General features: G+C 31.8%; 1 protein-coding gene across 1 annotated transcript; it reads left to right on the top strand.

Moving 5' to 3' along the window:
• Positions 1-4,619: 4,619 nt before the first annotated feature.
• LOC114372003 (cysteine--tRNA ligase 2, cytoplasmic-like) lies at positions 4,620-10,876 on the top strand. The gene is made up of 9 exons (XM_028329365.1): positions 4,620-4,916; positions 5,258-5,321; positions 7,076-7,237; positions 8,243-8,413; positions 8,497-8,778; positions 8,923-9,048; positions 9,730-9,951; positions 10,057-10,173; positions 10,294-10,876. The coding sequence occupies exons 1-9, from the start codon at positions 4,744-4,746 to the stop codon at positions 10,621-10,623; spliced, it is 1,647 nt and encodes a 548-aa protein (XP_028185166.1). The 5' UTR covers positions 4,620-4,743; the 3' UTR covers positions 10,624-10,876.
• The last annotated feature ends 419 nt before the right edge of the window (positions 10,877-11,295 follow it).

Here is an 11,295-nt window from a genome sequence, read left to right as displayed (position 1 = left end):
ATTTAATGTTTTGGCAAAATTATAAATTTAATCTCGTTATAATTTTTTTATTAGTATGTTTTTTCAGTTTTTAATTTCAAAATTAAATGTTGACTATTGCTTATCAACATTGATCATCATGTGTCACAATTTTATTGGACGTTAATTTCATGCATTTAATTAACGTCAATCTATACACTTAATTAACGTCAACTTCCAATAAAATCGTGACATGTGATGGTCAATGTCCAATAAAATCGTGACACATGACAATCAAAATAAACAATTAATGGTTAACGTTCAATTTTAGGATTGGGGGATAAAATAACTAGATTGCAAAAAAACTATAGGACTAAATTCGTGAATTAAATTATAGGAGGATCAAAATCTAATTTTAAGACAAATAAAGGATCAAATTTACAATTTTTGCCTAATGTTTTTTTAATTTTTATTTTTGTATTTTTTTTGTTTTAGTGTCGACAAAAATCATGTTCAACAAAATTATTTGAAAGTTGAAAAGTTAGTTCAAAATTGATAGTTAAAAATGTAATTTATTAAATTAGAAGTGTCAAGTAAAATTGGTTGTTGAAATAACTGAAAAAGTTTAAAATGACTGAAAAATGATAAAATCATGATTTATTTAAAAAGAGTAAACAAGTAATTTGATAAATATGTTAACAATAAAAAGAAAGAAAATATAAAGAACTAGAAGTTAGTGTTGTAAAAAAATGCTACTCCAAATAACATTTAAAAAAATGCTAAAAGACATTAAAAAAACTTATTTATCGAATAATCAAATGAGTTTTTCAACTAATAAAAAAAATTTATAAGCTAATTGAAATATTTTTTTGAATATAGCCAAAATGTGTTTGTCTTATTTTTCGTTATTAAAACATTTTAGATAGTGTTTTTTTTTAATGTTTAAAGTGTTATCTAAAATTCTTTAAGAATGAAAAATTAAACATACACTTTTTGGAAGGATTAAATCTAAAGAAATTTTTTTTAAGAACAAAAATGAAAAAAAAAAACTAAATTACTTGAATGAAAAATATATTTTAGTAAATAATTAATATAGTCCAGTTATAATGTTGTATATTTCAAATTTTTAATTATGATGACATCATAATATTGATAATGTAATTAAAACATTTTAATGAATTATGAATAAAATCAGGTATGAAATTAATTGAATAAAAATATTGAAATAATTTTAAAATGTGAAAATTTTGTCATTTTTCTTTATTGGTTGCAGAAATAAATTGCACAGTAGAGATATGAGGAAAAAATCTTTATGCAAAAGTAAATTAAGTAAATAATTGATGATTAAAACTTGTTATTTTTAGTCATTTTATCTAAGTTGTAGTAAAAATTTGATTAAAATTTGAGTTTTTTAATCTATCATCTCTTTGATCAAGTACAATTTTTTTTTATTCATAAAGTTCGAGTGTCAATATCTTACTTAAGACCAAACTTTATATTACTAGGATCAAAAGTTTGTTAGTATTTAAATTCTAAATTTTGATACACTAATCAATTGAAGATATATATTTTTAGATAAAATGAATGTTAAGATATCATAAATTTATAATGTTAGCGAATCTTAACTCAAATTTAATTTTAAAGTTTTATATTTTACACATTGTATCAAATTTTAATAATTTATTTTTGAAATTTACTCAATAATTTCAAAATATTTACTGTATTTCTTTATTTGAATATAATAAAATGTTTGTTATTGATACCGAGATATTTATTATTCTCTTTAATTTATTTTTATTTATATTAAAAAATGCCTGCAGTCCTGCACGGGTAACTTGGTACTTACAAAGAAACTTGTGTTTGGTTAAAATTGGGTTATTCAAGAACATGTATATAATAGACTAATTGAGCTTTGATTTTGTTTTAAGGGTGCTACATAAGAATAAAGAAAACAGAGAAATAAGATGTTGGGAAAGCATCCCACACCTGGAGAGAAGTTTCGGAATCTTATCTGTGCTTGGGTAACCAATCCGTGCGATTGTTACTTTCTCACAACACATGTTCCAAAGAAGAATATTTCTAATCAAAGGAGCAAGATAGTGGAATGAATCAACTCCTTGTCTAACAAGTTAAGAATCACTGTTGTATACAATGCTAAGAGTGCCTCTATTCCATAGCCATCAACTCAGCCTATAAGACCAAAGCAGTACCAATAAGACCCAAGAAAGCCCTTATATTTTGACTCGTAAACCAAAGGTTATGAAGGAAGTTATACCTGCGCGCTTTTTAGAGGATGCATATATGTATCAAGTTAAAGATTCTAACCTCAGTATAACTATTCTACACATTAAAAAAGAAAATATTACACACCTGCTATGACCCCAAACCATGATGGTATCTTCATCAATCATCTCCACCCTCGTCAACAAAAATCGGCAAGCATTTGATTTGAGGCGAATTAATTGTCAAAATGCTAAGAGACATCAAAGAAAAAATCCTTTACCCTCAAGTCAGTGTTCTGTATATATCTCAGTGCAAGTTGGCCCATGTCAACCCATTTTTTTTTTTTAAATCGACAAATAAAAAAATTATATATAGAAATGAGGTACCAGAAATACCACTGCAGCATTACAGAAATTGCCATGTCAACCCATTTGTCCTACCAAAGTGAAACATCACCTCTGCTCACACGGATACAGAACCTGTTCTTTAAATGTTGTGCATATATTTCCAAACATAAGAATCAAGATGCATTGGGAGATACTGCTGTGTGGAAAATGTGGGAATTCTTCAGAATTTTTTAAGATAACATATGAACCCACAATTTGTCCTGTTTAGACCAACAAATTATAAGCATGTTTGCTAAGGAGGGAAACATTAGTATTTAGAAATCCTGGTCAACTGGTCAAGCCCCCTCTATCTTCTGATCAAGTTCCAACTAGATATCAATGACGTCCCAATTGGAATACATAAGCTTTGCATTGAATTAATAAGAATAGAAGAGAGAACTAATGTGGCTTAAGTATTCCCCCCAGCCCTATTGAGGAGTCTTCCCTTCCAATCTGCAAGCAGAGAAGCCCATCTTCTCAATAATAATAAAGTTGAATCATTCATTTTCATCCAACCTGAAACAATAGCGAAACCTAAGTATTTCCTTACTTTAGTCGTATAATGAATGAATGAATGAATTGAAGAAATTGATTCAAACTTAGCACATTTTGATCTTGGAACATTCTTTGAAGCCAGAAATCTTAATTTATCCACATTAACAAACAGCCTAGAGAGGCTGTTCCAAAAATATGAAAGACTTAACTTATAAGCTTGACCTGCGAAGCTTTAGCTGTTGTGAACAAGAAACACTCATAATTGAAAAACAAGTGAGAAACAGAACACATCATTTGAAATACTAACTAGCCGCACAACCCTTCACTAATCCATTCTTGAATAAACGGTGTCAACATTTCCATGCATAAATACAGAAATAGGCGAAGACGTGGAGTTAGAGGGTATCTCTCCCTGTCTTAAGCCCCCTAGAAGGAAGAAATTAAGTTCAATATAAGTAGTTGCACAATGCACAATAATCTGAGGGAAGCCACAAAGTCTAAGAAAGTTTTCTAAAGGTAGCCTCTGTCCACTCTATCATGTGTATTCTCTAAATATATTTTAAAGAGCAAAGATCTTGCTTTACCTTTTGTTATTGTTAACGTAGTGAAAAAAATTTCTTTTACAGTAAATATATTGATTGAGTTTGCTTAAACTAAAAAATAATAATTTTAGAATAATTTTTTTTATATAAATACTTTTTTAAGAAGTATAGATGATTTATTTCTTAAAATAAGTGAAAATTATTTTAAAAAAACAATTTAAACAAAAAAAATGTTAATTTTATTAAAATAAACACCTATCTCAATAAATAAATTTAAATAAACTGATTCAATATCTATTTTTCCTCTACCAGAATTATAAAGCTGCTTTGGAGTGATCCTATAATTAATTCAGAAAGATGAACATACATAGGATTAATAACAGACACTTATATCAATTATCAACTCTAAAACAACTTTGCACAAACTGATTCACCTTAAATTTTGTGGGGTTCTACCTTTGACAAAGATCATTTTTGCCAATTTTAGGCTGATGTCCCCCCACCACAAAAAAAAAGAGGCATCATTAAGCACCTTCCAAATATCATCAAATCATCGAATTATGGCAATATATAAGTCCTGAAATTTGTATATTATATATATTTCCAAAAAAAAAAAGATATCGTATATATTTCAAATCGCACAAATTTAAGCAAATAAACATATTTCCTTAATTACACGTATTTCTGTTGTGATAAAACCTTCAAATACACGTTTTTCTTTATTAAGCAAATCTATTATGATTCCAAAAGAAGTGCCAATGTAAAGAAAAAACCGTAATTACTTAACAAAAGAAACGCCCCTTTCGTTAAAAGAAAAAAAAAAATAGAGAAGAAACGCTAATTACATTACATAACAGTAAGTCAGGAACAGTTGGATTAAATCAATTTTTTGGGTAGAGAATCAATGAAATTATTTATAAAATGATTTAATTGATTATTATTTTGTAGGACAGATCCTGCAAAGACTGGTCTTTATTATCGTCATCATTTATTTATTTATTTATTATAAAGACAAAGTAAATGAGAGGAGAGAGCGGGTTAAAGAAAAAGAAGAATAAAAATTAGGGCGAAGCGGGTCATAGGTGTGAAGTGAAAGAGAGATTCTGCGTGCAGGAAGAGCGAAGCGAGTGAGTGTGGCAATGGCGGAGGAGCAAGGTGAATTCAGGATTTACAATTCCATGACTCAGCAGAAAGAGATCTTCAAAACCAAAGTCCCCGGCAAGGTTTCCATGTACGTTTGCGGAGTCACTGCCTACGACTTCAGCCATCTCGGTCACGCTCGCGCTGCGGTTTCTTTCGATATCCTCTTCAGGTACGATGAAGTTAGGAATTTAGCACAAGGTTTTAAAGTTTATTCAGATGCATCTATTTCTGCATTTAAATAATGGGGCTCTGTTTGTTATTCCCCATATTTATTTTAATTTAAATGTGCAAATGGCTTCAATTTGGTATTTCTAGCTGTTATTATTCTCCAGATTAGATTTACGTGGTTTTAGATATTAAATTATCTCAGAGCTTTTTGAACCTAAAAGTTGGAATTGGAACACTTTCTTTTACCATCTTTTCTACTCATTCTTTCCGTTTTATCTTCTTCGCTTATTCTATTGGGAGTTAACATGTGGTTTGTACTTTGGTTTAAATGAAAACTTGTAGGTACCTTAAGCACTTGGGCTATGAGATTACATATGTGCGGAATTTCACTGATGTTGATGACAAGGTAAGGATACAATCTCTAACCTGCTGGTGTTGTTGCTACCATTGCATCTTTAATTTTCTCCCTTTTTTCATCCTTCTTTGTTCACATGATTCTAGTTGCTTTTGTTTAACCCTTTCAATATTCTGTGAAAGATATATAGTATCAAGGCTTTAAAGATTGACATGTGGTTTGTGTTAATCAAAGCATCTTATTTAATAGGACATATGTACTTATGTAGTAGCAGTAGCAGTGGCGTTTCCTAGTTAAGTAAAATGTATTTGGAGATGGCCATATGGGTTGAATGCTTCCAGTATTGCCCATGTTTATGAATATATTGCTGAAGTCTGGGTCAATATATGGCAGCTCCCTCTCTAATAAATATTGTGAATTTTTCCAATGATTTTTCCCTTTTATGGTCAGTTTGGTATGGAGGTAAAAATGGGGTTAATAAATATTCATTCATTGTTTTTATTTGTAAAATTGTATTCAAAACTGATCTATGAATTGACCCCCATTTTTTGGATAAATACTAATATATTGAGAGTAATACTCTCAATGACTGAGATTTGATTTTAAATTTATTAAATAAATTTTTAAATTTAATCCAATGGCTTCTATGATTATTCAGTCCATGTGCTATAGTATTATTGAATTGAGTGCAATACTCTGTTTTTGTCACATTATGGTATGCCTAACTGACCCTTAGCATGTAAGAAATGTGTATCACATGAAAATCAAATCAGTGCTTAGCATTCAATGGACATAACTTTTAAAATAAGCCATTGACATAGTACATATCTCTTCATCCTTCATGTCTGGGGGCATCATCCTTTCTGATAATAGCTCAAATGTCAGTCTTCAAGTTGATGGTGTCTTCTTTTGCTTGTTTGTTTGAACTATCTTTATTTCATTATTTCTGTTGCTGTTGACTTGCTGTTCTTTATTTCTTTACTCTAAAATGTCATCCCTTTGAATTTGAATGATGAGCCTATTTTTAGCAATGCTGGTTTTCCTGCATGATTAGTGATAGCTCTCACTGTTGGAATCATTGTTGTCAAAAGCGTGATATTTTTTTTACTCATCGGATTGCATGATCCTATATGTTTCACCGCCTTCAAAGTTGTCCTTATGGGTTCAGCAAGCTTGAAAGAGTTCTGAACCTGCAACATAGACAAACTGGGCTGCTTGACTCAGGAGAAGCAACACCCTACCCTCTTCATTTTTTTACCTCATTTGTCCTCTCTCCCTTACCCCACTGTCTGCCCCTTCAATTTCTCATCCATTTCTCCTCTCTTCCTCTCAGACCTCAATTTTCCTTTGTCTCTGTCCTAAATCCATCTGCCTCTGTTCAAATCTCTGGTCATGTTCCAGATCAACATAGTTTGTGCTATGTGGTTCTCTGCCATTTATGAGTTTGAGACTTATGAGTTGGTATTTGACCTTCTTATTCATGTTCTATTTAAGTTAAATTAAATGTTGTGATTTGAAGGTTATTTCTTTTAACTGTTACTTTATATGCACATATACATGTTTAAATATAACTTTTTGTTTTAGGTAAGATCTTACAATTCATGTCACAATACCATGATTCATACAGTTTCCCTCCCTTTCCAATCCTAGTTAGGATCTTGGTTTTGACAACCTTGGATATAAGTTTCTCCAAGTTCATTTGTCCTAGAAAACATGGACCTTGAAAGTGTTGTATTATTCTACGTGAGTTTCTTATATGATTCTTAAGTGCTTATTAGAGACTGCTAATATCAGAATTGTTGCAGATAATTAAGCGAGCAAATGAGACCGGGGAGGATCCATTGATGTTGAGCAACCGTTTTTGTGATGAATATAATGCTGATATGGCTGATCTCCAGTGCGAGACACCATCTAGGGAACCTCGTGTTTCTGAACACCTTAACGAGATAAAGGACATGATAACCCAGGTTTAATTTTTTTGCTATAAGATTGCCGTCTTCTGCTTTTGTTTGAAATTTTTTAATCGAATCTGCTAAAAAAAGCCTTTTGCTCCACTTTTGTTTCAATTAAATTCCAATTGACAGTTTTCCATGCTGTTTTATATTAGTCAATACTTCTTTTTTGTTAAGTGCATATGGAGTTTATATGTTTCCTGTAACAAGTTAATTAAAATATCATTTATTTTATAAGACGATCTGTATACATTATGTTATGTCCTGTGCTTTTTATGAAAAAACTTGTTTAGTATTCACTACTTATTGTTATGAAAAAACTTGTTTAGTATTCACTACTTATTGTTGTATTGCCTTCCAAAAAAAAACTTATTGTTGTATTGAGAATGAATTTAGATTTTCTGTTCTCATGCTCTCCACCCCACCCTACTACTCCAACTATTATTCCTTCTTCAATCTTCCAGCAACGTAATGTATAATGTATCCTATTATGATAATTTAGCTCATTAACTTGTGAATAAAGATATTCAAATTAAGCAGGAATTATGAAAGCAAAACAAAAGTGTTAAAAGACCGGTTGTTTTAATTTGTTAATATTGAGAGATATGAAGCTCAGAAGCTGCACAAAATCTCCAACTGAAATATCATTGAGAAGAGATTGCAAATGATGAAAAACTTGGGGCTTCTTTGCTTTGAGAATATATTTTTTTCCCTGTTTTGTCTAATAATTATAAAACTGACACTATTCTCATTTTATTAATTGTTTTCAAAGATCTGCATTGGAATTTTAAAACACAAGACAAAGTGGTAACAATGTACCATTTTTATTTATTAATGATACAAGAAGCATATTTAATTGAGGCTGCTTGTCATTTTCAGTCAAATGTGTCATTGAAGTTGAAGCATGAAAAATTACAATATAACATGTGGATTTGGTTGTGGTATGTTTGACTTTAGTTTGAACTTCTAAGGAATTAATTAATAATTCAAAAGATGCTTAATCATTAATGTACTTTGCAGATTATCAACAATGGCTATGCATACGAAGTTGATGGTGATGTTTTTTATGCTGTTGATAAATGCCCAAATTATGGCATGCTATCTGGACAAAGACTAGAACATAATAGAGCTGGAGAACGAGTAGCTGTGGACTCAAGAAAGCGTCACCCAGCTGATTTTGCATTGTGGAAGGTGTGAGAACCTTTATCAGTTATTTTAACATATTTTAGTAACATTTGAGATCTCTCATATTTCTCAATAATAAATAATTGCAGGCTGCTAAACCAGGTGAGCCTAGCTGGGACAGCCCTTGGGGTCCTGGAAGACCTGGGTGGCACATTGAGTGCAGTGCTATGAGTGCTTGTTATTTAACTCATAAATTTGATATCCATGGTGGTGGAATTGATTTAATCTTTCCTCATCATGAAAATGAGATTGCACAGAGCTGGGCTGCAGACCATGATAGCCATGTCAGTTATTGGATGCATAATGGGCATGTCACTAATAACAATGAAAAGATGTCAAAATCCTTAGGCAACTTTTTCACTATTCGTCAGGTCAGCCCTTTAGCTAACTTTTTCACCATTCTTCTGGTTAATGATGGTTTTTAATTCTTTTAGATATTTGTATAAGTTATTGCGTGGTAGAAGTCTCGTGCAAGATGTCTTGAGCATATCTTTCATGACATTTTTTTCTTGCAGATCACTGAGCGTTACCATTCACTTGCTTTGAGGCACTTTTTGATTAGTGCCCATTACAGATCTCCACTAAATTACTCAATTTCACAGCTGGAGAACTCATCAGATGCTATTTACTATATATTTCAGGTAAGCAGCCTCCAAAATTGTGTCAGGAATTCTGTGTTGTTGCTTAAAAGTTGATGGGTGAGTTTCTCTCTTAAGGTTGACAGAGACAGAGTCTTGTCATTATGTAATCTGAAATTGTTTTTATTCAGTGTTATGTCCTGCAAATGTTTTTTCGTGAATAGATCTGAAATTTTGTATCCTAATTCTGCTGCGTAAGTTAAGCATGTTGTGTCTTGGATATAGAATTGCCAGTGCTTCTTTCCTTCTACTTAGTTTTTTTTGAGGAAGAAGATATTTACTAATGTGATGTGATGAAAATCCTGCCTGTATATTAAATGCCTAAATGTTGGAAGGACGATTTTGTGAGTCATATTATAAGGAAAATTATTGGCCTCTGCGGTGTACTTGTTATAACCTATAAGTAAAACAAGGGAAAAGGTAGAGTTACACAAAAGACAGTTTTGTTTATCAGGGTTGGATGTTAGTTGCTGCAAAAGTAAATTCTCTCAACTCTACCAAAATTTTGCTATGATTTAAATCTATTGACATAAAGTATTAAAGCTACTGATACTTGTTTGCAATACTGCAATTTTGTTAGGTTTAATTGATGACATTACTCTAGGGATATTGTTCAAAACAGCTTCTTTTTACTTCTGTGATTTCCATAAATGAGTGTTTTTTTTTTTTTCTTTTGGTTGTTAGACTCTTCAAGATTGTAAAGATGCTGTATCACCATTACTTCAAGGGGAAACTGAGAAGAATGAAAAGGTACCTCAAATTAATGAGGCTGCCAAGGAATGTATTAAGAAGTTGAATGTTGAGTTTCAAACAAAAATGTCAGATGACTTGCAGACACCAGTGATACTAACTGGTGCTCTCCAAGAGGCCTTGAAATTTGTGAACACTTCTTTGAAGATGTTGAAGGTATGTAAATGGGACCAGTTTCTTGTATTGCATGCGTGGGTGCTACATGCATTTTCATGTGTTGGAAATGTGCCCGTAATTCATGAAATATTGTCTATCTTGCAGAAGAAAATGCAGAAAAGAGCACAGTTGCAATTGATTCAATCCTTATTGGAGGTTGAGAAAGTAGTTGGAAAAGTTTTGGACGTACTAGGATTGTTGTCTTCTAAATCCTATGCTGAGGTGACTCATTTTATTAACAAGAGCTTAATTAATTTGCCTGTTTTGTATAATGAATCTAAAAGACACTCTTTTGGAAAGCCATTGCATGTTTAACAATTGTTATTGTTATTTGCTCATCAGGTTCTGCAGCAGTTGAAAGATAAGGCATTGAAGAGAGCAGGTCTGACAGAAGATGAAGTGCTACATCTTATAGATGAACGAACTCAAGCTAGGATTAATAAGGATTTCGCCAAAAGTGATAAGATGAGGGCTGATTTGGCTACAAAGGGCATTGCACTTATGGATGTGGGCAACGAAATAACATGGAGACCATGCATCCCGAGTGAGCCACTTGTTGCAGAAGTTGTTCAGAGACCTATAGTTGAGGAAAAGCAGTCTACTCCAGTGAATCAAAAAGTGGAAGAAATACCTGGGGATCGAGAAGGGAATGGCCCACATACAACAACATGAAGGTGGAGTCAATGTGTCCCTCCTTAGCTATGATTAATACGGAAAATGTTATAATTTATCAATACTACACAACGCTTGAAGATTGTATACCAGTTGAAAGATATGTATGACCATACCTAGGTGTCTAGGACGCGAATCATTTTTACACATTTCTCATGTTGGGTCTTCTATGGTCCTGTCTCTGGATTAGTTTAACTGATTTGACAATTGCATGAACGTGCCCCTAACGGAGATTTTGTTTTTTTGATACTCAGATTGGGTATTTAGCTCTTTGTATTACAGAAAGCCGGAATATTTTTTCAAGAATCTAGAGTCTGATTATCTCTTATCTGGTTTGCTCTTGATCGACGCTACCTTGATTACTTATATTAATTTGTGCAGATAAAAAAACTTATATTAGTTTGTTATTTTTCTGCTTAACGTGATTATCTCATTTGATTTGAGTGTCGAAGCCATGCCTAGACAGTCAAATCTCCGAATTTAGGAAATGACATCGGAATTTGCAGACAAATCATTGGAACAGTCATAATTCTTTTGACAAGTGTATCTATCAATTTGTTCAAGTAATAATAAACAGGAAAATTGGGTATCATCTTCATAGGAATTTTGATTGGAAATGATTAAAATTCTACGATAATACAGGATATAAAAACAAGTGCAGTTCTTTTGCAT

The sequence above is a fragment of the Glycine soja genome, chromosome 10 (assembly GCF_004193775.1).
Source record: "Glycine soja cultivar W05 chromosome 10, ASM419377v2, whole genome shotgun sequence".
Taxonomy (NCBI): domain Eukaryota; kingdom Viridiplantae; phylum Streptophyta; class Magnoliopsida; order Fabales; family Fabaceae; genus Glycine; species Glycine soja.
The sequence above is the reverse complement of the archived record's forward strand: the minus strand, read 5'-3'. Positions and strand labels throughout refer to the sequence as shown.

Bases quoted from the DNA above. Each gene is read 5' to 3' on its own strand.
- LOC114372003 (XM_028329365.1), top strand. From the start codon at position 4,744: ATGGCGGAGGAGCAAGGTGAATTCAGGATTTACAATTCCATGACTCAG. The intron at 4,917-5,257 runs GTACGATGAAGT...GAAAACTTGTAG, and splicing joins TCTTTCGATATCCTCTTCAG to GTACCTTAAGCACTTGGGCT. The intron at 9,952-10,056 runs GTATGTAAATGG...TCTATCTTGCAG, and splicing joins CTTCTTTGAAGATGTTGAAG to AAGAAAATGCAGAAAAGAGC.